This window comes from Dendrobates tinctorius, unplaced genomic scaffold (assembly GCF_039654945.1).
Source record: "Dendrobates tinctorius isolate UK_male_01 unplaced genomic scaffold, ASM3965494v1 ptg000232l, whole genome shotgun sequence".
NCBI classification, from domain to species: Eukaryota; Metazoa; Chordata; class Amphibia; order Anura; family Dendrobatidae; genus Dendrobates; species Dendrobates tinctorius.
This window is the reverse complement of record NW_027361899.1, coordinates 7,184,806-7,211,231: the sequence shown is the minus strand read 5'-3', so window position 1 is coordinate 7,211,231 and position 26,426 is coordinate 7,184,806. Positions and strand designations below refer to the sequence as shown.

Genomic DNA, 26,426 nt, shown 5'->3' with positions numbered 1-26,426 from the left:
GTATGCTCTCTTCACGTGATCACTTGCTTCTGTTAAAAAATCACTTAAGGCCCCGTTACATTTAGCGATGCACCAGCGATCCCGACAACGATATGACGCGGTCAGGATCGCTGGTGCATCGCTAAATGGTCGCTAGTGAGCTGCCACACAGGCAGATCTCACCAGCGATGTAGCGACGCAGCAGCGGTCGTTACTTAACTTTCAGACGCGGCGATCCTGACGTCCTCCGTCCACGCGTCGCTTATCGGCGCCAGCAGGAAGCGCCCGACGAGAAATGGAGCTGCACGATCTCGCGCGATCAGCGACAGACAGCGGGGGAGCCAGTCGGAGGTAAGTATCACACATAGCGATATCGCTATGTGTAAAGGCCCCTTTAGTCTCTGACCCCCGGAGTAAGAGGCTGGATGCTTAGCAGTGATGTCCTTAGAGAAGACTACTTCCTGTGTGCTTCCACTTTATCCTTCTGCTTTATCCATCTTATTGAGGGTGAAGGAGCGGTTTTTCCTTTTGGATGGTCTTTTTCTCTTTTTCATACTTATCAGTTATCTGTTGAGTGATCTGGAGCTAAGGTCCGGCTCAGAATCTTCGTGATGATTTTTCCAATCCTTCACGCTCGTCTTCGTCTGAGACCAGAGTTCACCCAGTGATGATTATCCTGCAGCAATAGGACGGTCAGATTCCCTGGATGCCTTAAATCCCGCTGGAGCTTCACATTTACGATTTTCACATTTTTTCACCCATTTATCATTTTTTTTGTAGTGACATTCATATGTACTTTTTATCACTTTTGCACTTTTCCCTTTATTCTTTTTTTTATCCTCTTTTTTCACTTTCCTTGATTTTTTTTTTTTTTTTTTTTTTGCACTTTTTTCCTTTCTCCCAGGTCCTTTCCTCCTACACATCCATTTCGGAATCGTATACGAGGGCCGTTATGTGCCCCCAGAATGTGCTTAGAACCTCTGGGGAGCGTTGTAATTACAAGATGCGGTTGCCATGCAGAATAAAAGTACCGTTAGTGTATTCTGGTCAAGTTATCGGACCTGGTCAGTTTAGGAAAACCTGACGTGGGCTTTTATGTTTGGTGAGATCTTTAGGAAAGTAGTGGGACAGATCTCTCCCTCCGCTCAGGTCACGATTGGCCCATGGCCATGGTTTTCCTTTAAACCTGCAGTAAAGGTTTGGACTTCTCAGTTTTGTGTTTGGGTTTTCACATGCAGCAGAGTTGAAGGTGCTGTGGACGTATTCCTGGCTGTGTGAAGCTAACACAGACCAGAGCCAGCGACGTGGGCAGCCACAATAGACCCTGTGGACCTTACAGGGGTGCACCTGCCACCGGCGCTGGACATTATTTCCGTATTCCCGGCTGCGATCCGGGTCACTGTCTCACTGCATTCACTGTTGACAATCAGCCGCACTGACAAATGTTACAAACGATCCTTATTTTTACAGCAAAATTAATCCACAGCGGTGTTGGCAGTAGCGACAGGTAAGGCGATTACCGTACTTACGTTTCGACCTAGTCAAGGTCTTATTTCAACCATCGCTATGTCCAGTGCTAGCAGCGCTCACACTACGCTCCTCCTGGCGTCGTAGATTACACACAGATGCCCCGCGACTGCCGGCAGCCCTGACAGCGTGATGCACCACATCTACCTGGGGTGAAGCGCAGCTGATCGCTTTACCTATCGCTATTGTCAGCACTGCGGTGAATTGATTTTGCAGTAAGAATAAGGCTCATTTCTATCATATTGCTGAGTGCAGCTGGTTCTCTACATTGACTCCTTGGATCCTCCAGTCCAGCGGGCGCCCGTATACTAATGCCGAGTGCTCCTCTTATTCACTAGATATCAGTAAATTAGCTGGCGGACACCAGTGCTGCACACCGTCTGTCGCTCTAATATTCTGTACTAGGAGCTATTATGTCTGTTACACTCCCATCCCAGGCTCCGCTTCCTTCCTCTGGATCCGCTGCCCTCTGCTGTGCTCCACATTGGGTTTTACAGGTTACCTGAAGTGGATCAATTAGATTTTCTCCCTTGACTTATTTGAGGTTCCTGTGTGTCCAAGTCCTCACTGCCCACGTGCCATCCTGCTTGCTGCATCAACGCCCGGGGTCCCTGTGCCCACTCTCTAAGGCTGAGAGGACCTCCTGACCTGGTAAGCCACTTCTTTACATATGGACCCAGATCGGCCAGTGCGGTATTATTTGAGCAGTTGGCGTGCTGTGTCCATGTAAGGATGGATATGTAAGGTTTATACAAGTGTCCCCCCCCTAATATATGTCTCCCGCTGAGTGCGGTGAGAGCTCGTCCACTCTGGCACCTCTGGACCTGCTGGTCATGTAATAGTCTGTATTGGTGCCGTAACCTCCCATGGACGGAGGCTGCGGTGTACCGTACGTTGTGTCCACCATGTGTCCAAGATACTAGCGGTATGTGTGGAGGAACTGCGGACAAGTTTTGTATTGGGTCCCTATAACTTGACCAGCAGAAGGATCTCTATTTCCATCCCTGGATTTGTCAGCAGGACACTATTTGATGCTCGGGAGCGTCCCCTACTGGACTAGAGCTCTCTTTTTATACAATATTCATGCTGTATAATCTTCATCATAATTGCCTTTTTGTGAAGCGATTACCTGCATTGCTGTAGTACAAGCCTCTTGCCATGGGGAACATCCGTCTCCCAACGTCTCCCGTGGGTTCATCTCTACAACGTATATGTAACAGTGTCTTCTATATACTCACGTGTGTCAGAGCAGGAGAGGAGCAAAGACATTGGAAAGAACAGTCCAGCAATAGTACTGCCATATAAAATATGTACGGAGACTGTGGGGCCACCCTACTCCAGATGTGTCGCCTGACGTGTCTGTCTGGACTTGGCCTGGTAGCGATGTCCTCGCATGAATCCGCCCCATTGTCTGTTTCTCTTTTCTTATAATTGATCTCCAGATATTCTGGTCAGTATGCTAAAGAAGGAGAAGATGAGGAATCGGGACGCTGCAATGTCCAACACAGGAACCAATGTGGAAGAAAGCTCCGCAAACAGGGGTCTGCAGTCCTCAGGAGCCCCCACACCACCTCCAGATAACCGGAACTACGCCCTCCTCAGGAAGACAGGTGCATGATATATGCCAAGATGTAAATTGAGTCTTACATATTATTTAGAAGCGATCTACAAAAATCCAACATTAGAAGGCAGTATTATAGTAGTTATATTCTTGTACATAGGGGCAGTATTATAGTAGTTATATACTTGTACATAGGGGCAGTATTATAGTGGTTATATTCCTGTACATAGGGGGCAGTATTATAGTAATTATATTCTGGTACATAGGAGCAGTGTTATAGTAGTTATATTCTTGTACATAGGAGCAGTATTATAGTAGTTATATTCTTGTACATAGGGGAAGTATTATAGTAGTTATATTCTTGTACATAGGGAGCAGTATTATAGTAGTTATATTCTTGTGCATAGGAGCAGTATTATAGTAGCTATATTCTTGTACATAGGGGAAGTATTATAGTAGTTATATTCTTGTACATGGGGCAGTATTATAGTAGCTATATTCTTGTACATAGGAGCAGTATTATAGTAGTTATATTCTTGTACATAGGGAGCAGTATTATAGTAGTTATATTCTTGTACATAGGGAGCAGTATTATAGTAGTTATATTCTTGTACATTGGAGCAGTATTATAGTAGTTATATTCTTGTACATAGGGGAAGTATTATAGTAGTTATATTCTTGTACATGGGGCAGTATTATAGTAGCTATATTCTTGTACATAGGAGCAGTATTATAGTAGTTATATTCTTGTACATAGGGAGCAGTATTATAGTAGTTATATTCTTGTACATAGGGAGCAGTATTATAGTAGTTATATTCTTGTACATAGGAGCAGTATTATAGTAGTTATATTCTTGTACATAGGAGCAGTATTATAGTAGTTATATTCTTGTGCATAGGGAGCAGTATTATAGTAGTTATATTCTTGTACATAGGAGCAGTATTATAGTAGTTATATTCTTGTGCATAGGGAGCAGTATTATAGTAGTTATATTCTTGTACATAGGAGCAGTATTATAGTAGTTATATTCTTGTACATGGGGCAGTATTATAGTAGTTATATTTTTGTACATAGGGAGCAGTATTATAGTAGTTATAGTCTTGTACATAGGAGCAGTATTATAGTAGTTATATTCTTGTGCATAGGAGCAGTATTATAGTAGTTATATTCTTGTACATAGGGAGAAGTATTATAGTAGTTACAGTATATTCTTGTGCATAGGGGCAGTATTATAGTAGTTATATTCTTGTACATAGGAGCAGTATTATAATAGTTATATTCTTGTACATAGGGAGCAGTATAATAGTAGTTATATTTTTGTACATAGGGAGCAGTATTATAGTAGTTATAGTCTTGTACATAGGAGCAGTATTATAGTAGTTATATTCTTGCATATAGGGGCAGTATTATAGTAGTTATATTCTTGTACATAGGAGCAGTATAATAGTAGTTATATTCTTGTACATAGGAGCAGTATAATAGTAGTTATATTCTTGTACATAGGGGAAGTATTATAGTAGTTATATTCTTGTACATAGGGAGCAGTATTATAGTAGTTATATTCTTGTGCATAGCAGCAGTATTATAGTAGTTATATTCTTGTACATAGGGGGCAGTATAATAGTAGTTATATTCTTGTACATAGGGGAAGTATTATAGTAGTTATATTCTTGTACATAGGGAGCAGTATTATAGTAGTTATATTCTTGTACATAGGAGCAGTATAATAGTAGTTATATTCTTGTACATAGGGAGCAGTATTATAGTAGTTATATTCTTGTGCATAGGAGCAGTATTATAGTAGTTATATTCTTGTACATAGGGGGCAGTATTATAGTAGTTATATTCTTGTGCATAGGGGGCAGTATTATAGTAGTTATATTCTTGTGCATAGGGAGCAGTATAATAGTAGTTATATTCTTGTGCATAGGAGCAGTATTATAGTAGTTATATTCTTGTACATAGGAGCAGTATTATAGTAGTTATATTCTTGTACATGGGGGCAGTATTATAGTAGTTATATTCTTGTGCATAGGAGCAGTATTACAGTAGTTATATTCTTGCACATAGGGGCAGTATTATAGTAGTTATATTCTTGTACATAGGAGCAGTATTATTGTAGTTATATTCTTGTACATAGGGAGCAGTATTATAGTAGCTATATTCTTGTACATAGGGGCAGTATTATAGTAGTTATATTCTTGTACATAGGGGGCAGTATTATAGTAGTTATATTCTAGTACATAGGGGGCAGTATTACAGTAGTTATATTCTTGCATATAGGGGCAGTATTATAGTAGTTATATTCTTGTACATAGGAGCAGTATTATAGTAGTTATATTCTTGTACATAGGGAGCAGTATTATAGTAGATATATTCTTGTACATAGGGAGCAGTATTATAGTAGTTATATTCTTGTACATAGGGGGCAGTATTACAGTAGTTATATTCTTGCACATAGGGGCAGTATTATAGTAGTTATATTCCTGTACATAGGAGCAGTATTATAGTAGTTATATTCTTGTACATAGGGAGCAGTATTATAGTAGCTATATTCTTGTACATAGGGGCAGTATTACAGTAATTATATTCTTGTACATAGGGGCAGTATTACAGTAATTATATTCTTGTACATAGGGGCAGTATTACAGTAATTATATTCTTGTATATAGGGGCAGTATTATAGTAGTTATATTCAGCAGTATTATAGTAGTTATATTCTTGTACATAGGGGCAGTATTACTGTAGTTATATTCTTGTACATAGGGGAAGTATTATAGTAGTTATATTCTTGTACATAGGGAGCAGTATTATAGTAGTTATATTCTTGTGCATAGGAGCAGTATTATAGTAGCTATATTCTTGTACATAGGAGCAGTATTATAGTAGTTATATTCTTGTACATAGGGAGCAGTTTTATAGTAGTTATATTCTTGTACATAGGGAGCAGTATTATAGTAGTTATATTCTTGTGCATAGGAGCAGTATTATAGTAGTTATATTCTTGTACATAGGAGCAGTATTATAGTAGTTATATTCTTGTACATAGGAGCAGTCTTATAGTAGTTATATTCTTGTGCATAGGGAGCAGTATTATAGTAGTTATATTCTTGTACATAGGGAGCAGTATAATAGTAGTTATATTTTTGTACATAGGGAGCAGTATTATAGTAGTTATAGTCTTGTACATAGGAGCAGTATTTTAGTAGTTATATTCTTGTACATAGGAGCAGTCTTATAGTAGTTATATTCTTGTGCATAGGGAGCAGTATTATAGTAGTTATATTCTTGTACATAGGGAGCAGTATAATAGTAGTTATATTTTTGTACATAGGGAGCAGTATTATAGTAGTTATAGTCTTGTACATAGGAGCAGTATTTTAGTAGTTATAGTCTTGTACATAGGAGCAGTATTTTAGTAGTTATATTCTTGTACACAGGAGCAGTATTATAGTAGTTATATTCTTGTACATGGGGCAGTATTATAATAGTTATATTCTTGTACATAGGGAGCAGTATAATAGTAGTTATATTTTTGTACATAGGGAGCAGTATTATAGTAGTTATAGTCTTGTACATAGGAGCAGTATTTTAGTAGTTATATTCTTGTACATAGGAGCAGTATTATAGTAGTTATATTCTTGTACATAGGGAGAAGTATTATAGTAGTTATATTCTTGTGCATAGGGGGCAGTATTATAGTAGTTATATTCTTGTACATAGGAGCAGTATTATAATAGTTATATTCTTGTACATAGGGGAAGTATTATAGTAGTTATATTCTTGTGCATAGGGGGCAGTATTATAGTAGTTCTATTCTTGTACATGGGGCAGTATTATAGTAGTTATATTCTTGTACATAGGGAGCAGTATAATAGTAGTTATATTTTTGTACATAGGGAGCAGTATTATAGTTGTTATAGTCTTGTACATAGGAGCAGTATTATAGTAGTTATATTCTTGCACATAGGGGCAGTATTATAGTAGTTATATTCTTGTACATAGGAGCAGTATAATAGTAGTTATATTCTTGTACATAGGGAGCAGTATTATAGTAGTTATATTCTTGTACATAGGGAGCAGTATTATAGTAGTTATATTCTTGTACATAGGGAGCAGTATTATAGTAGTTATATTCTTGTGCATAGGAGCAGTATTATAGTAGTTATATTCTTGTACATAGGCGGCAGTATTATAGTAGTTATATTCTTGTGCATAGGGGCAGTATTATAGTAGTTATATTCTTGTACATAGGGAGCAGTATTATAGTAGTTATATTCTTGTGCATAGGGAGCAGTATAATAGTAGTTATATTCTTGTGTATAGGAGCAGTATTATAGTAGTTATATTCTTGTACATAGGAGCAGTATTATAGTAGTAATATTCTTGTACATAGGGAGCAGTATTATAGTAGTTATATTCTTGTGCATAGTGGCAGTATTAAAGTAGTTATATTCTTGTACATAGGGGCAGTATTAAAGTAGTTATATTCTTGTAAATAGGAGCAGTATTATAGTAGTTATATTCTTGTACATAGGGAGCAGTATTATAGTAGCTATATTCTTGTACATAGGGGCAGTATTATAGTAGTTATTTTCTTGTACATAGGGGGCAGTATTATAGTAGTTATATTCTTGTACATAGGGGGCAGTATTACAGTAGTTATATTCTTGCACATAGGGGCAGTATTATAGTAGTTATATTCCTGTACATAGGAGCAGTATTATAGTAGTTATATTCTTGTACATAGGGAGCAGTATTATAGTAGCTATATTCTTGTACATAGGGGCAGTATTACAGTAATTATATTCTTGTACATAGGGGCAGTATTACAGTAATTATATTCTTGTACATAGGGGCAGTATTACAGTAATTATATTCTTGTATATAGGGGCAGTATTATAGTAGTTATATTCAGCAGTATTATAGTAGTTATATTCTTGTACATAAGGGGCAGTATTATAGTAGTTATATTCTTGTACATAGGAGCAGTATTATAGTAGTTATATTCTTGTACATAGGAGCAGTATTATAGTAGTTATATTCTTGTACATAGGGACAGTATTATAGCATTTATATTCTTGTATATAGGAGCAGTATTATAGTAGATATTCTTGCACATAGGGGCAGTATTATAGTATTGATATTCTTGTACATAGGAGCAGTATTATTGTAGTTATATTCTTGTACATAGGGACAGTATTACAGTAATTATATTCTTGTACATAGGGGCAGTATTACAGTAATTATATTCTTGTACATAGGGGCAGTATTACAGTAATTATATTCTTGTACATAGGGGCAGTATTACAGTAATTATATTCTTGTATATAGGGGCAGTATTATAGTAGTTATATTCAGCAGTATTATAGTAGTTATATTCTTGTACATAAGGGGCAGTATTATAGTAGTTATATTCTTGTACATAGGAGCAGTATTATAGTAGTTATATTCTTGTACATAGGGACAGTATTATAGCATTTATATTCTTGTATATAGGAGCAGTATTATAGTAGATATTCTTGCACATAGGGGCAGTATTATAGTAGTTATATTCTTGTACATAGGGGCAGTATTATAGTAGTTATATTCTTGTACATAGGGATCAGTATTATAGTAGTTATATTCTTGTACATAGGAGGCAGTATTATAGTAGTTATATTCTTGTACATAGGAGCAGTATTATAGTAGTTATATTCTTGTACATAGGGGCAGTATTATAATAGTTATATTCTTGTACATAGGGGCAGTATTATAGTAGTTATATTCTTGTACATAGGGGCAGTATTATAGTAGTTATATTCTTGTACATTGGGGGCAGTATTATTCAGTCACCAGTGACTGTTGTTACTTATATATTGACCATTATTGCTTTTATCGCTCTTTGCTTAGTGTATGTATGGTGTATGTATAGTTAGATTTTATTAGTTGTGTTGTGTGGTGACGGCCGTGATGACACAGGATGGATCTTTTTCTTAGTCTTGTGTCGGGTTTTTTGCTCTTTGTCTCTTATTCTCTATCAGAATCCTCTTCAGTTGATGACACGTGATGTACAGATTCGGACACAATAGTGACGCTGCGGTTTTATTTCTGGTGTGTTTCATGGCTTAGGCGATTTATCGTGGATTCGGTGTGGAATTTTCTGATGATGTCGTCACTTTATTTCTAAACATCATCAGGTTTAATGCAGCAATTACACCGAGCCTTTCTGTAATATATACATGTAATTTTTTTTTCCTTTTGTCTTTATAGTATTTTATCTTTTGTAGCTACCGTATTTTTCTCCATCTGTATGTGGGAATTAATCTAATAGATCGCACAATGCAGCTCTGGATGTGACTGGAGTATTGAAGTCGTGCCGACATTGTCAGTACACATCACTTGTGGTTTCTTCATTCAAATTTTTCTGGAGTAATGTTCATGGCTCTGCTCATCCTGATCTCTCTGCTTCATGAACAGCACCCCTTATCATTCCCGGCCACAGATGCATGAGTGGACTTTCTTATCTGGGGCTGCAGAGTTGGGATTGAAGTCGCTCTAATCCCACAGTAATCTTACCGGCTCCACTACTTCTCGTTTTACTCCTCGTCTGATAGTCCGGAGGTTTCTAACGCATGCGTGGTGATGCCAGCGGTGCCCGTGTACAGCGGGGCCGTGGTAGCCCCATCAGAAGAGCTCAGACAGACAGCTATGGGCCCGATTTATCATTCACGTTTTGTTTTTAAGCCGTTTTTCTTTATTTGTTTTGCAGTCTTCTCTGACTTTTTTTGCACCAATCTTATAAAAATGGTGACAGAAAATTCTTGAATTTTGCGCAAAGTCCAAAATTGTCTTCCTTTGTTTTTTGGCTATTTTTTGACACTTTTTAGCTGCCAAAGTTGCACATTTTGCCAAATGTCTTAAAAAATACTTTTGTTAACTGCAGGGGAGACTGGAGGAGAACTGCACCAGATTTTTGTCACTTTTTTAGAATTCAGAAAACTCAACCACAAGATCACTTGAAAAGAGCGAAGATCGATTGATACGTTGGTCCCTGATCATAAGGTCACTGATCGGGAGGTATTTACTCCAAACTGGTGGGAATCGGTCCCAACCTGCCCAGTGTCCGACTGGTTGATCATGGTGTGTGGAGAGGGTCTTGGGCATGGATCTTTACTTTGCCCCCCAACATTTATTTTTACTAAAGTCTTTCCTCTTTGGCATGGATCCCTTTAAGAGCTCAGGATGTTACATTATACCACGAGGAAACATTCATTTTCGTGCTATTTTCTGGAAGTGTCTTCTTTCCGCGTCACCTTCCTCTGTTTATTGCACGTGACTTTGGCGCCGTCTTGTCCTCTGCGCTCCTCTTCTGTAATACGACGTGAAGCTGAATTCACAGCTCTGCGGGGAGTTGATGGAGAACTTCAGGCCAGCGCCCCCCCCACGCCCCGGCCGCTGGACCTCTCACCAATGTCTGGTTGCATTTTAGTCTAACAATGAACATGGCAGCATCGGCCGAGCCCTGCTCTCAATCCTCCGGTGAAATCCTCTGTGACTGAGGGCGTCATCCCACCGTGCACTCTCAGTGACGCAGCGTTGTCTCGTGATCCTCCATCAGTGTCTGCTCCTGGTCACACACAGACTTTCTGGAGGATTTCAGATTTACCTAACACTTTGTACTATGAAGATTTTTGTGTCTGTGAAGAAAGGAAGAGACGGATTCTTGTGTTGGAAGCAGGAAAAAGAGCGAATGTGAGGGAGAGCCAAATTATGATGTCAGTCTGACTTGGTCATCTCCGGAACTGCATGTCAATGGTGTTCCCAGTATGCGGTGGGTGTTGACAGCTGTTCCTGGTACACAGCAGGTCTTGTGGGGTGTTGCCTGTATACGGCAGATCTTGTCAGCTGTTCCCAGTATTTGGTGGGTTTGGTTGGCTGTTCACGGTATATGGCAGGTCTTTTGGTTTTTCTCAGTATACGGCAGGTCTTGAGGGGTGTTCCCTACATACAGCGGGTCTTCTGGGGTGTTGATGGTATACGGTGTGACTTCTGGGGTGTTCACAGTATATAACAAGTCTTGTTGGCTGTTCTTGATATACGGCAGGTCTTGCGGGGTGTTCCCCATATAAAGCAGGTCTTCTGGGGTGTTGATGGTATATGGAGTGTCTTCTAGGGTTTTCTCTGGTTACGGCTGGTCTTGAGAGGTGTTCCCCGTGTACAGCGGGTCTTATTGGGTGGTGACGGTATACGGCACATCTTTTAGCTGAACATTCCAAGTATATGGTGGGTATTGTCGGCTGGTATACAGCAGGCCTTGTGAGGTGTTCCTGGTGTACGGTGGGTTTGTTGGCTGTTCCCAGTATACAATAGGTCTTTTGGAGTGTTCCTGGTATGTGTCATTTCTTGCTGGGTGTCCCTGGTGTACCATGGGTCTTTTCAGCTGTTCCCGGTATACGGAGGGTCTTGTGAGGTGTTCCCTGTATGTGTCATGTCTTTTTGGGTGTTACCGCTATAAGGTAGGTCTTGTGGGGTGTTCCCAGTATATGGCAGGTCTTGTGGGGTGTTCCCAGTATACGGCAGGTCTTGTAGGGTGTTCCCGGTATATGGCAGGTCTTGGGTGTTCACGGTATACGGCAGGTCTTGTGGGGTGTTCACAGTATACGGCAGGTCTTGTGGGGTGTTCCTGGTATATGGCAGGTCTTGTGGGGTATTCCCGGTATACGGCAGGTCTTTTCGGCTGTTCTCCATATACGGCGGGTCTTGTGGGGTGTTCCTGGTATATGACAGGTCTTGTGGGGTGTTCCTGGTATACGGCAGGTCTTGTGGGGTGTTTCCGGTATATAGCCGGTCTTTTCGGCTGTTCCCCATATATGGCAGGTCTTGTGGTGTGTTCCCAGTATACGGCAGGTCTTTTGGGTTGCTCCCGGTATACAGCGGTTATCGTAAGGTGTTCTTGGTATTTGTCATGTCTTTTTGAGTTTTGCTGCTATAAGGTAGGTCTTGTGGGGTGTTCTCGGTATATGACAGGACTTCTGGGCTTTTCCCGGTATAGCATGGTTGTTGCCGTCTATTCCCGGTATATGGCAGGTGTTGGCTTTTCCCAGTATACGGCACGTCTTTGAGGTGTTCCTGGTATACACCCGGTCTTCTGGGGTGTTTACGGTATACGGCAGGTCTTGTTAGCAGTTCCCAATATACGGTGGGTCATGTTGACTGTTCCCAGTATACAGCCAACTTTGGACTCATGTAAATGGGCAGCCGAAAGAAGAGAACCATATAATATAAAAAATAAACCTGTTTGTAAATTATTAAATTACAAGTAAGAAAAATGGCACTAAAACAATTACAGCAAAGTGTCCAGTAGGGGCGATGCTAATCCTAACCCAGGTAAACAACAGTTAATCCATATAGATCAGTATTTCCAGCAGGGGTTATATAGAGAAACATGTACGAGGGTTAAGTATCCGTATTTCCCATATGCTGTAATATACCTAATGATATAGGGCCAGAGGATTGTGCAAACAAGTATAAGCGTCCAAAAATGGCTAAAGGTTAATTAGATGGGTGCATAAAACATCCCATAGAATGCCAGTGACTACACAGATCGTGTAGTATTATACAAGGGTTGTACTTATAGAAAGGCGATTACATGTACCGGACACTAATGATGAAAATACAAGGCACGATGACCCACTGGATAACGGGGTCTGCACAGATTAGGAGCCCCCCTCACCCCGGTATACAGAGGTTAGTAAATGTGGCCTGTCTGACTATCACTGACCGGTTTATCTACAAGGCTTATTTATGTGTGTGGAGACTTAATAGAAAAACCTGCCTTGTCTGATGCTTCGTGTACATCATGTAGATGGCCGAGCGTGTGTACGTAAAACGTGGAGTTCTAAGACTTTTCCCGGACGCATCTTTTTAGGGGACATTTTCACCCCCCGATAATCCATCAGATTCTATCAGTAACAGCCCATCATGCACGATAATTGTGTGATGTGAATGGGATGAGCGGCTGAGCAATGCGTCCACAAACGTCTATTCATCATTACATCGTGCAGGTGATCTTAAAGTTCCTTCATCTTTAGAAGATTGTCATGGACCTGGGGATTGTTTGCTTCTTCAATGATTAGACCGGCAAAACAGAGGAGTGGAAATACAAGTCCTAAATGTGTATCTGTGTGTGTGACCACACGGCGCGGCCCCCGATGTATTGATCACTATTCACACATTCACAATACTCGTCCTGTATAAACTCTTGTCTGACATCGTTTGAGCATTGAGTTACAATCTCATCGTTTATCCATCAGATGATTCCACCACCTGACGTCCATTGCCCCTGGGAGCCCCATCACTTTAATGTTTCACCTTCCAGTAACAATGTGAAGGCCTCTGCCAGATCTGGGATGTTTGAACTTTTTCCCTCTTTGTCTCAGTTCTGATAACTCAAGTTTCCTCGTTTGGCACCAGATATGAGACTCCTGAGGCTGTGTGCACACGCTGCGGATTATGTGCGGATTCATCCGCGCGGATTTTGTAAAATCCGCAGGTGAAACCGCAGGTCAAAAGACCTGCGGTTTTACCTGCGGATTGCTCTGCGGTTTTGCCCTGCGGTTTTTCATCTCCTCAATGGAGGAGATGGCAAACCGCAGGAGAATCCGCAGAAAGAATTGACATGTCAATTCTTTCTGCGGATTGAAAACCGCAGATAATCCGCGCGGAAAATTCCGCACCGTCTGCACTGCGGTTTTTGATTCCCATAGGGAATCATGGTACTGTACACCGCAGCAAAAACTGCTGCGAGTCCGCAGCGGCCAAAACCGCTGCGGAAACGCAGCAAAATCCGCAGCGTGTGCACACAGCCTAAAGATGTTTCACACTATATATAATCAGATTTACAGCTCTGACTGTGGACAGAGAAGACTCTAAATTCCCTGTGGTAATTCCTGTGCCTGAAATCCTAGGTAAGGTGATCCTTGGGGTCCAGAGTCTGGTGGCTCAGTTCTGCAGGTCATCTGCTCTTCTAGAGTGGAAGCTGGGCTTTCGGAAGTTGAATGGTTTGAATTTTCTTTTAGTTTACGCGCAAGAGGAATGGATTTCATAAGCCACCATTAGTTTGGTGCTTACTGAGGTGCAGAGTCTGAAGAATGTTCTCATTTTTCACCTTTAGTCCTTTCAAGGAGGCAAGGACTGTCTAGGTGACATTCCAAGGTCATGGTCCCCAGAATAGTAAATGACTGTCTTCTTCTTCAGGACAGTAGTCAGGAATTGGCCAGAGGTCAGAACTGGGAGTAGAACAATTAAGAAATCTAGGCACAGTCCAGAATCAGTGTTGGGAATCAAAACGAGAGCTGAAAATCGCAATGAACAGGAGCCAGAATGGGTAGGATCTGGAAATGAGCTAATTGATTTATCAGGACCCTGGTCCAACAGCCATGTTAGTAGTCTACCTGAGCGGAACCCTGTGAACCGTCTTCTTCCTGCCAGAATCCCTGGCACTTCTTCTGGTTTGAACGCTCTCACCACTGAAAAAAAGAATCGATGGGTCACTTCGTTGAGGCCCTTTCTTTTGTGGAATCCTCTACAAACTTGACACTGTCAAGTCAAAAAAACGACAAAACAGTGTGAAAATAAGCTTTAAAATGCTCTTCAGGAAACAAAAAACTTTGAAATTAAAAAACTTGTCAGATTGTTCCGTGTCCCAAATATTTTGTCTGAATGTGTCCTAACATGACCATCAGCCACATGCGCAGCCAAAGGGCAGTGGAAAGTAAATGCTAAACTAGTGAGCGGCTTCGCTTTACACAATGGAGGATCCTGAATACTTATCCAGGAGGCATCTCTTCACACCCAATTACCTGTTCAGATATGGATCCCAGAGTCGTCCCATCATGAATCTCTCAATGTGAGATTCTCGTCTTCCCGTCCAGATTCCTCTTGTTCATTCAGATATTGGAGTCCTTACAGTCCTGGGCTCGGGTTGGATGTGGCCTGGACAGGTCTTCTCCATACGGTTCATTCCAAAATGAGCAGGTGCAGGGAATTGTCTTGGACACGGACTCGTCATTACCTCATTGCCCGGCGCGCCTCGAGTACCGATCCCATTGATGTTTTTATATCCCAGTTAGTAAGGCCGATTTACGAGATGAGCGTCCAAGCAAATGACCTCAATTCAGAATCCACTAAACTGTCCCACAAGACCCCGCCGGAGCGATGAGGCTCATTCAGAAAGCAGATGCACTGGATGCTCGAGAGCTGCTGTACTCATCAATCCAAGCAGAAGGCAGAGCGCAGATGTGCCGTGCAGACTGGATAACAAGAAGAAACTTCTAAGGAGCGGAATATATCGAGACTTTCCGCTAGAGAGGCAATTCTTTAGGCTCTGTACTCCAGTCACAACCAGAGCTGCCTTTACACGTCTGCTGATCGCTGTTTGGGTGTGATCGGAGTGTTGTAGATTGAATTGAGGAGCTAATATGGAGTCCAAAGAGATGGATGAACTGGTTCATGTTGTCAATAGGTAGTGAAAACAATGTAAAATTGGCAAGCAGGAGGGGAACCAAGCCTAAAACTTCAGTCTAAAATTCCAGCAAAGCCGTTTCCAAACGCTGAATATAGAAGCAGAAATCCGCATTTTGCCAAGAAACCTAGATTCTTTTTAACCTTTTCAGATCCCTGAAGAGAAACCTCCATGCCGCTGAGAGGACTATGTGTTTTACTTCTAAGTAATTCATTTGTAATGGGAAGGCCAAAAGCCAATGAATCAATTGACCTGTGCACAGAAGATCAGATGACACCACGGACCTGTGCACAGAAGATCAGATGACACCATGGACCTGTGCACAGAAGATCAGATGACACCACAGACCTGTGCACAGAAGGTCAGATCACACCATGGACCTGTGCACAGAAGATCAGATGACACCATGGACCTGTGCACAGAAAAAATGACATCATGACACCATGGACCTGTGCACAGAAGATCAGATGACACCATGGACCTGTGCACAGAAGATCAGATGACAACATGGACCTGTGCACAGAACAGATGACACCATGGACCTGTGCCCAGAAGGTCAGATGACGACATGGATCTGTGCACAGAACAGATGACTCCAGGATGCCACGGACCTGTGCACAGAAGATCAGAAGACACCATGGACCTGTGCACAGAAAAAATGACATCATGACACCATGGACCTGTGCACAGAAGATCAGATGACACCATGGACCTGTGCACAGAAGATCAGATGACACCATGGACCTGTGCACAGAACAGATGACACCATGGACCTGTGCCCAGAAGGTCAGATGACGACATGGATCTGTGCACAGAACAGATGACTCCAGGATGCCACGGACCTGTGCACAGAAGATCAGAAGACACCATGGACCTGTGCACAGAACAGCTGACACCATGGACCTGTGCACAGAAGATCAGATGACACCATGGACCTGTGCACAGAAGATCAGATGACACCATGAACCTGTGCACGGAAGGTCAGATGGCAACATAGACCTGCACAGAAGATCAGATGACAACATGGACCTGTGCACAGAAAAAATGACATCATGACACCATGATGCCACGGACTTGTGCACAGAACAGATGACACCATGATACCACGGACTTGTGCACAGAACAGATTACACATGACACCATGGACCTGTGCACAGAAAATCAGATGACACCATGGACCTGTGCACAGAACAGATGACACCATGGACCTGTGCACAGAACAGATGACACCATGGACCTGTGCACAGAACAGATGACACCATGGACCTATGCACAGGAGAAGAGATGACACCATGGACCTATGCACAGGAGAAGAGATGACACCGTGGACCTGTGCACAGGAGAAGAGATGACACCGTGGACCTGTGCACAGGAGTTGAGATGACACCGTGGACCTGTGCACAGGAGTTGAGATGACACCGTGGACCTGTGCACAGGAGTTGAGATGACACCGTGGACCTGTGCACAGGAGTTGAGATGACACCGTGGACCTGGGCACAGGAGAAGAGATGACACCGTGGACCTGTGCACAGGAGAAGAGATGACACCGTGGACCTGGGCACAGGAGAAGAGATGACACCGTGGACCTGGGCACAGGAGTTGAGATGACACCGTGGACCTGTGCACAGGAGTTGAGATGACACCGTGGACCTGGGCACAGGAGAAGAGATGACACCGTGGACTTGTGTACAGGAGAAGAGATGACAGCGTGGATCTGGGCACAGGAGAAGAGATGACAGCGTGGACCTGTGCACAGGAGTTGAGATGACAGCGTGGACCTGTGCACAGGAGTTGAGATGACAGCGTGGACCTGTGCACAGGAGTTGAGATGACAGCGTGGACCTGTGCACAGGAGTTGAGATGACACCGTGGACCTGTGCACAGGAGTTGAGATGACACCGTGGACCTGTGCACAGGAGAAGAGATGACACCGTGGACCTGTGCAAAGGAGTTGAGATGACACCGTGGACCTGTGCACAGGAGAAGAGATGACACCGTGGACCTGGGCACAGGAGAAGAGATGACACCGTGGACCTGGGCACAGGAGAAGAGATGACACCGTGGACCTGGGCACAGGAGAAGAGATGACACCGTGGACCTGGGCACAGGAGAAGAGATGACACCGTGGACCTGTGCACAGGAGAAGAGATGACACCGTGGACCTGTGCACAGGAGAAGAGATGACACCGTGGACCTGTGCAAAGGAGTTGAGATGACACCGTGGACCTGTGCACAGGAGTTGAGATGACACCGTGGACCTGTGCACAGGAGTTGAGATGACACCGTGGACCTGGGCACAGGAGTTGAGATGACACCGTGGACCTGGGCACAGGAGTTGAGATGACACCGTGGACCTGGGCACAGGAGTAGAGATGACACCGTGGACCTGGGCACAGGAGTAGAGATGACACCGTGGACCTGGGCACAGGAGAAGAGATGACACCGTGGACCTGGGCACAGGAGAAGAGATGACACCGTGGACCTGGGCACAGGAGAAGAGATGACACCGTGGACCTGGGCACAGGAGAAGAGATGACACCGTGGACCTGGGCACAGGAGAAGAGATGACACCGTGGACCTGGGCACAGGAGAAGAGATGACACCGTGGACCTGGGCACAGGAGAAGAGATGACACCGTGGACCTGGGCACAGGAGAAGAGATGACACCGTGGACCTGTGCACAGGAGAAGAGATGACACCGTGGACCTGTGCACAGGAGAAGAGATGACACCGTGGACCTGGGCATAGGAGTTGAGATGACACCGTGGACCTGGGCACAGGAGTTGAGATGACACCGTGGACCTGGGCACAGGAGTTGAGATGACACCGTGGACCTGGGCACAGGAGAAGAGATGACACCGTGGACTTGTGTACAGGAGAAGAGATGACAGCGTGGATCTGGGCACAGGAGAAGAGATGACACCGTGGACCTGGGCACAGGAGAAGAGATGACACCGTGGACCTGTACGCCAATTTTCGGTTGTCTATGGTTTGGTGCTCTTGCATTGTATCCGGTCCCCTTTCCGTTCCTCTCTGATACGTTGGATATTACATATTCTGCACAGGTCGGAGATGAGATTATTGTTATTTTAGTGATACTTAGAATCATAGAATCATAGAATCGTAGAGTTGGAAGGGACCTCCTGGGCCATCTGGTCCAACCCCCTGCTCAAAGCAGGATTCGCTAAATCATCCCAGTCAGATGTCTGTCCAGCCTCTGTTTGAAGACTTCCATTGAAGGAGAACTCACCACTTCTCGTGGCAGCCTGTTCCACTCATTGATCACTCTAACTGTCAAAAAGTTTTTTCTAATATCTAATCTGTGTCTCCTCCCATTCAGTTTCATCCCATTGCTTCTAGTCTTTCCTTGTGCAAATGAGAATAAAGTTGATCCTTCTACAATGTGACAGCCCTTTAGATATTTGTAGACAGCTATTAAGTCTCCTCTCAGTCTTCTCTTTTGCAAACTAAACATTCCCAAATCCTGCAACCTTTCCTCATAAGACAGGGTTTGCAGACCGGTCACCATTCTGGTCGCTCTTTTCTGAACTTGCTCCAGTTTGTTGATGTCTTTTTTAAAATGCGGTGCCCAAAATTGGACACAATATTCCAGATGAGGTCTGACCAAAGAGGAGTAGAGGGAAATAATGACTTCACGTGATCTAGACTGTATGCTTCTGTTAATACATCCTAGAATTGCATTTGCCTTTTTTGCTGCTGCATCACACTGTTGACTCATATTCAGTCTGTGATCTATTAGTATACCCAAGTCTTTTTCACATGTGCTGTCACTTAGCCCTATTCCTCCCATTCTATATATGCTTTCTCCATTTTTATTGCCCAGATGTAGTACTTTGCATTTCTCCCTGTTAAAAACCATTCTGTTAGTTGCTGCCCACTTCTCCAGTCTATTTAAATCTTTTTGAATCCTCTCTCTCTCTTCTCTAGTATTAGCTATCCCTCCTAGCTTTGTGTCATCAGCAAATTTAATCAGTTTACCCTCAATTCCTTCATCTAAATCGTTGATAAAGATGTTGAGCAATACAGGGCCCAGGACAGAGCCCTGTGGTACCCCACTTGAGACATTCTTCCAACTGGATGTGCAGCCATTTACGACCACTCTTTGGGTCCGATCACTAAGCCAGTTATGAATCCACCTAACAGTTGCCTTGTCCATTCCATACTTAATCATTTTTTCAATAAGGATTGTATGAGAGACTTTGTCAAATGCTTTGCTGAAGTCAAGATATACTATATCTACAGCATTTCCTTGATCCACCCAATCAGTGATACCGTCATAGAAGGAAATTAAGTTAGTCTGACATGACTTATTAGTTACAAACCCATGCTGACTCTGTTTAATCACTTCATTCTTATCCAGGTATTGACATACATGTTGTTTAATAATTTGTTCAAAGATCTTTCCTGGTATAGAAGTCAGACTCCCCGGCCTATAGTTACCTGGGTCCACCTTCTTCCCCTTTTTGAAGATAGGAACAACATTTGCTCTTCTCCAGTCTTCTGGCACTTCTCCTGTTCTCCAAGAATTTTCAAAGATTATAGAGAGGGGTTCAAAAATTTCTTCTGCTATCTCCTTCAGTACTCTGGGGTGTAATTCATCTGGACCTGGAGACTTGAATTCATTTAGGCTAGCTAAGTATTTCCTCACTATCTTTCTGTTTATAGATATCCTGGATTCTTCTATTCCCTTAATAGGACAGTGAATAACAGTTGATGTTACATTTCCTTTCTGAGAGAAAACAGATGCAAAATAGGAATTTAAAAGTTCAGCCTTCTCAACATCCTGTCTTACCATTTCATCATTTTCATCCTGTAAAAATCCTATAGCATCTTTGACTTTTCTTTTACTTTTGACATATCCCCAAAATCCTTTATTATTGCTTTTGACATCTCTTGCAAGCCTCAATTCATTTTCAGCTTTAGATAATCTGATTTGTGCCCTGCAGGTTCTGCAGACAGCATTATATTCTTCTTTAGATATGCCTCCCTCTTTCCATTTTATAAACATTTTTTTCTTCCTTTTTAGCATGTGCTTAAGTTCTGTGTTCATCCATCCTGGTTTCCTTAACTGCTTCCTATTCTTCCCTCTTTTCGGAATTGTTAACAACTGTGCTTTGAGAATTTCATTTTTCAAGATTTCCCATCCTTCCTGGACATTTTTGTCTTTAAGGATATCCAGCCATTGGATCCCTCCAATTCTCTTTCTGAATCCCTTAAAATCTGCCTTTCTGAAATCTAACCTTGACGTCTGAGTCTTCACAGGTCTTCCGCCTCTAGTTATCCAAAATTCTAAAATAGCATGGTCGCTACCTCCTAGGGTCCCAGCCACTTTTACCTCCTCAACCATTTCCTCCCTGTTTATAAGGATTAGATCCAAGGTAGCAGTTCCCCTTGTTTTCTCCCTTACCTTTTGGAAGATAAAGTTGTCAGCAAGAGAGGATAAGAATTTCCTTGACCTGTTAGTTTTGCCTGAAAGAGATTCCCAACAAATGTCTGGATAGTTGAAATCTCCCATGACAACTATGTCATATTTTTTGGAGAACTTGGCCATTTGATGCATAAAGAGTTCATCCATATCTTCAGCTTGCACAGGCGGCCTGTAGTAAATGCCTACAATGGTGTCCTTTCCATTGTTCTGTCCTTGTATTCTTACCCAAACAGTTTCCACAGAACTCCCAGTCTCTGAAGCTTCAATCTCTGTGCAGATATACGCGTTTCTAACATACAATGCGACACCCCCTCCTCGTTTATCAAGTCTGTTTCTTGCAAATAAGTTGTATCCTTCTAGTCTTGTATTCCAATCATGTGTATTGTCCCACCAAGTTTCAGTGATTCCAATGACATCATATTTCTTTTCCTGCGTTAGTAGTTCCAATTCTCCTTGTTTGTTGCCCATGCTTTGTGCATTAGTATAGAAACATTTTAGTTTGTGATTGGTTTCTCTTTCTCCAATATTTTTATTAATTAGATTCTTTCGTCTTTGTTCTTCCTTTCCACTTCTAATAGCAGAGTTCTCAATAGCATTTGTCAGGTGTATGGCTTTTTCTGGTCTTTTGCTTCCCTTCCCATGTTGTTCTAGTTTAAAGCTCTCCTTACAAGTGTAGCAAGGCGACTTCCAAATACATGCTTTCCAGTCTTCGTAAGGTGCACCCCATCTCTAGCAAGTAGTCCATCGTATAAGTAGTTCACTCCGTGATCCAGAAATCCAAATCGTTGCTGACGGCACCATCGACGTAGCCAGTTGTTCACCTGCAGAATCTTATTCCACTTCCTTGTTCCATGGCCATCCACTGGGAGGATGGAAGAGAAGACCACCTGCGCTCCCAGTTCTTTCACTTTCTTGCCTAAGTCTTCAAAGTCTCTGCAGATGGTTTTCAGGTCGTTTCTTGCAGTGTCATTTGTCCCCACATGTAGTAGCAGGAATGGGTAGTCATCTGTAGGTCTGAAGAGTCCTGATATCCTGTCAGACACATCTTTAATTTTTGCACCTGGAAGACAGCACATTTCTCTTGAAGTTATATCCGGTCTGCAGATAGCGGCCTCTGTTCCTCTCAACAGGGAATCCCCCATGACCACCACTCTCCGTTTCTTCTTCACAACATTTTTCTTTCTCCATCCAGGAGGACTCTGAAGGCGTAAAAGGTTGCTGTTTGTGGGCAAAGTCTTATCCTGATGTATTTCTTCATTGTTTTCCTGCGTGAGAGCCTGGTACTGGTTTCTGAGCAGTATGGGTGCTGACTGCCTCCTGATCCTCCTGCTTCTCTGGGTCACATGTCTCCATTCCTCTGTTTCTTCAGGTGCACTTCGAATTTCTTCTCTTTCTGTAACATGAAGAGATAATTCTGCTCTGTCCAAGAACTCTTCACCTTCCTTAATGATCTTCAACGTAGCTAACCTCTCTTCGAGATTTTGCAACTTTTCCTCCAACAGGGACACAAGCTTGCATTTGTGGCATGTGAAGTTTGGCTTTTCCACTGGTAAATCTGTGAACATGTAGCAAGAAATGCAGCTCACCAAATGGCTCCTGGCCTCTTCCATCTTGAGATTTCTTAAAAACGATGAAAGATGAGCCCAAATTCGCGCGCCAATAGGCGCGCGGTTTTTCCGATTTCCTCTTTTCAGCTGCAACGGCCAAAACCCAGTGATCGTTGAGCTCGCGGAGACTCTTCACTTATCCCAGAAGGCACTGGGAATATGCAAATGATCTCCTCAAGACTCTTCCCCTGGTTTTCCGATTTCCTCTTTTCAGCTGCAACGGCCAAAACCCAGTGATCGTTGAGCTCGCGGAGACTCTTCACTTATCCCAGAAGGCACTGGGAATATGCAAATGATCTCCTCAAGACTCTTCCCCTGGTTTTCCGATTTCCTCTTTTCAGCTGCAACGGCCAAAACCCAGTGATCGTTGAGCTCGCGGAGACTCTTCACTTATCCCAGAAGGCACTGGGAATATGCAAATGATCTCCTCAAGACTCTTCCCCTGGTTTTCCGATTTCCTCTTTTCAGCTGCAACGGCCAAAACCCAGTGATCGTTGAGCTCGCGGAGACTCTTCACTTATCCCAGAAGGCACTGGGAATATGCAAATGATCTCCTCAAGACTCTTCCCCTGGTTTTCCGATTTCCTCTTTTCAGCTGCAACGGCCAAAACCCAGTGATCGTTGAGCTCGCGGAGACTCTTCACTTATCCCAGAAGGCACTGGGAATATGCAAATGATCTCCTCAAGACTCTTCCCCTTCATATTTTGGCTCATCCCTCCTCCGGTCCTCCGCTTCGCTGTTGGGCACACGTCCTACTGTGGGATATGGCGTAACGGCTGTGGTTACATGTGATGCCAGGACATTGTCGGGATGCTGCCGCACGGTGATGCTGGGGGCCCCCGCAATACAGGAGGCCAAGAGGTCTTCAATGTTTCACTAACATTTTTGGTCCCCATGAAGGAAGGCATCCTTAGCAAATAGAAATCTGTTTTTCTTTATATCTGTTTATGTTCAGTCTGTGTCAGTCTTTACTGTGCCTCCAGCGTTCTATTCCTGAGTCGTGCAGATCCCGATCGGTGGAGCTGTGGACGGCGGCTCTGGGATTTTTGGAATTCAGTGTTATTCTGTTCATATTCTCCGTTTACTTGCACCTCGCCCCACTCATCTGAGGCTTTACGCGAGCTGAGCGCGTGCCACGTGACCTCCACTGCGTCCATCCCAAGAGCACGCGGGGTAATGCGGTCTGTGATGTGCATCCTGTTTGTCCGCAGATACAGTGAGCAGAATGTGTGATCTCTGGCACCGCAGGCAGCGCGCCTCTCATATTTGTTTAGGTGTGGTGGCTGAGCTGGGTGGGTCTGGTAAAAGCTTCTGTGGCTTTGACTTGTATCCATCACACCCAGCCTCTGCCAAGCTTATACCAGGCTGACACCGTGCCCTGTGCCTGTGTGTCTACCCCCTCATTACAGCATTGCTCACTTTCTCCAGCTCATACGGAAATACTGTGCAAGTATCCAGAAAACAAGTACCGACACATAGAACTTTATTATTATTATTATTATTATTATTATTATTTATTTATATAGCGCTATTGGTTCCATGGTGCTGTCCATGAGAAGGGGTTACATACAAAGTACAGATATCACAGTAAACAAACTAACAATGACAGACTGATACAGAGGGGAGAGAGGACCCTGCCCATTTGGGCTTACATGCTACAAGATGGTGGGGAAGGAGACAGTAGGTCGGGGGGGGTTACAGCAGTTCCGGTGTTGGTTGAGTCGGTAGCTCCAGTGATGCTGAGGGGGCAGCAAGGATCATTGCAGGCTGTAGGCTTTCCTGAAGAGATGGGTTTTCAGGTTCCGTCTGAAGGATCCGAACGTGGTTGATAGTCAGACATGTTGGGGCAAAGAATTCCAGAGGATGGGGGATATTCGGGAGAAGTCTTGGAGGCGGTTGGGTGAGGAGCGAATAAGTGTCGAGGAGAGAAGGAGGTCTTGAGAGGACCGGAGATTACGTGAAGGAAGGTATCAGGAGATTAGTTCAGAGACATATGGGGGAGACAGGTTGTAGATGGCCTTGTAGGTCAGAATTAGTAATTTGAACTGGATACGCTGAGGGAATGGAAGCCAGTGAAGAGATTTGCAGAGGGGAGAAGCGGAGGAGTAGCGAGGAGAGAGATGAATTAGTCGGGCGGCAGAGTTAAGGATGGACTGGAGAGGTGCGAGGGTGTTAGCAGGGAGGCCACAGAAAAGGATGTTGTAGTAGTCGAGACGGGAGATGATGAGGGCATGCACAAGCATTTTAGTAGAGTGAGGGTTGAGGAAGGGAACTTACCCTGTATCATCACATCCACATTATAGTAGTTATATTCTTGTACATAGGAGCAGTATTATAGTAGTTATATTCTTGTACATAGGGGCAGTATTATAGTAGTTATATTCTTGTACATAGGAGCAGTATTATAGTAGTTATATTCCTGTACATAGGGGGCAGTATTATAGTAGTTATATTCTTGTACATAGAAGCAGTATTATAGTAGTTATATTCCTGTACATAGGGGGCAGTATTATAGTAGTTATATTCTTGTACATAGGAGCAGTATTATAGTAGTTATATTCTTGTACATAGGGGGCAGTATTATAGTAGTTATATTCTTGTACATAGGGGTCAGTATTATAGTAGTTATATTCTTGTACATAGGAGCAGTATTATAGTAGTTATATTCTTGTACATAGAGGGCAGTATTATATTAGTTATATTCTTGTACATAGGGGTCAGTATTATAGTAGTTATATTCTTGTACATAGGAGCAGTATTATAGTAGTTATATTCTTGTACATAGGGGCAGTATTATAGTAGTTATATTCTTGTACATAGAGGGCAGTATTATATTAGTTATATTCTTGTACATAGGAGCAGTATTATAGTAGTTATATTCTTGTACGTAGGAGCAGTATTATAGTAGTTATATTCTTGTACATAGGGGCAGTATTATAGTAGTTATATTCTTGTACATAGAGGGCAGTATTATATTAGTTATATTCTTGTACATAGGAGCAGTATTATAGTAGTTATATTCTTGTACGTAGGAGCAGTATTATATTAGTTATATTCTTGTACATAGGGGCAGTATTATAGTAGTTATATTCCTGTACATAGGGGCAGTATTATAGTAGTTATATTCTTGTACATAGGAGCAGTATTATAGTAGTTATATTCTTGTACATAGGGGCAGTATTATAGTAGTTATATTCTTGTACATAGGGGCAGTATTATAGTAGTTATATTCTTGTACATAGGGGCAGTATTATAGTAGTTATATTCTTGTACATAGGAGCAGTATTATAGTAGTTATATTCTTGTACATAGGAACAGTATTATAGTAGTTATATTCTTGTACATAGGGGCAGTATTATAGTAGTTATATTCTTGTACATAGGGGGCAGTATTATAGTAGTTATATTCTTGTACATAGGGGGCAGTATTATAGTAGTTATATTCTTGTACATAGGGGCAGTATTATAGTAGTTATATTCTTGTACATAGGGGGCAGTATTATAGTAGTAATATTCTTGTACATAGGGGCAATTTTTATTGTAAGAACAAAACAAATACAAATAACATTCCTCCAATAATACAAAACTGAATTCACTAGGATTGTACATACATTCATTACATATCCAGTTTATACATATCAAATTAACTTAGAGTCCATACTCCTAGTTTGAGGAGAGAAAAAAAAAAAAAAACACTTTACAAACAGAGCTCATCATGTTCCTACCCAGTGACTCATCCTTCTCTATCTTAACATTTCCTAATTTCTCCTAATGATTTTCCCTATCTGAGTTTGGAC

The 26,426-nt window shown here is 42.5% G+C and overlaps 1 protein-coding gene across 1 annotated transcript in view; it reads left to right on the top strand.

The window, feature by feature from the left end:
- KIF6 (kinesin family member 6) overlaps nt 1–26,426 on the top strand; it is a 171,604-nt gene that overhangs the window by 65,363 nt on the left and 79,815 nt on the right. Inside the window, exon 13 of the mRNA XM_073556291.1 lies at nt 2,949–3,116. Within this exon, the coding sequence (XP_073412392.1) occupies nt 2,949–3,116 (168 nt within the window). The remainder of the gene's footprint in view (nt 1–2,948; nt 3,117–26,426) is intronic.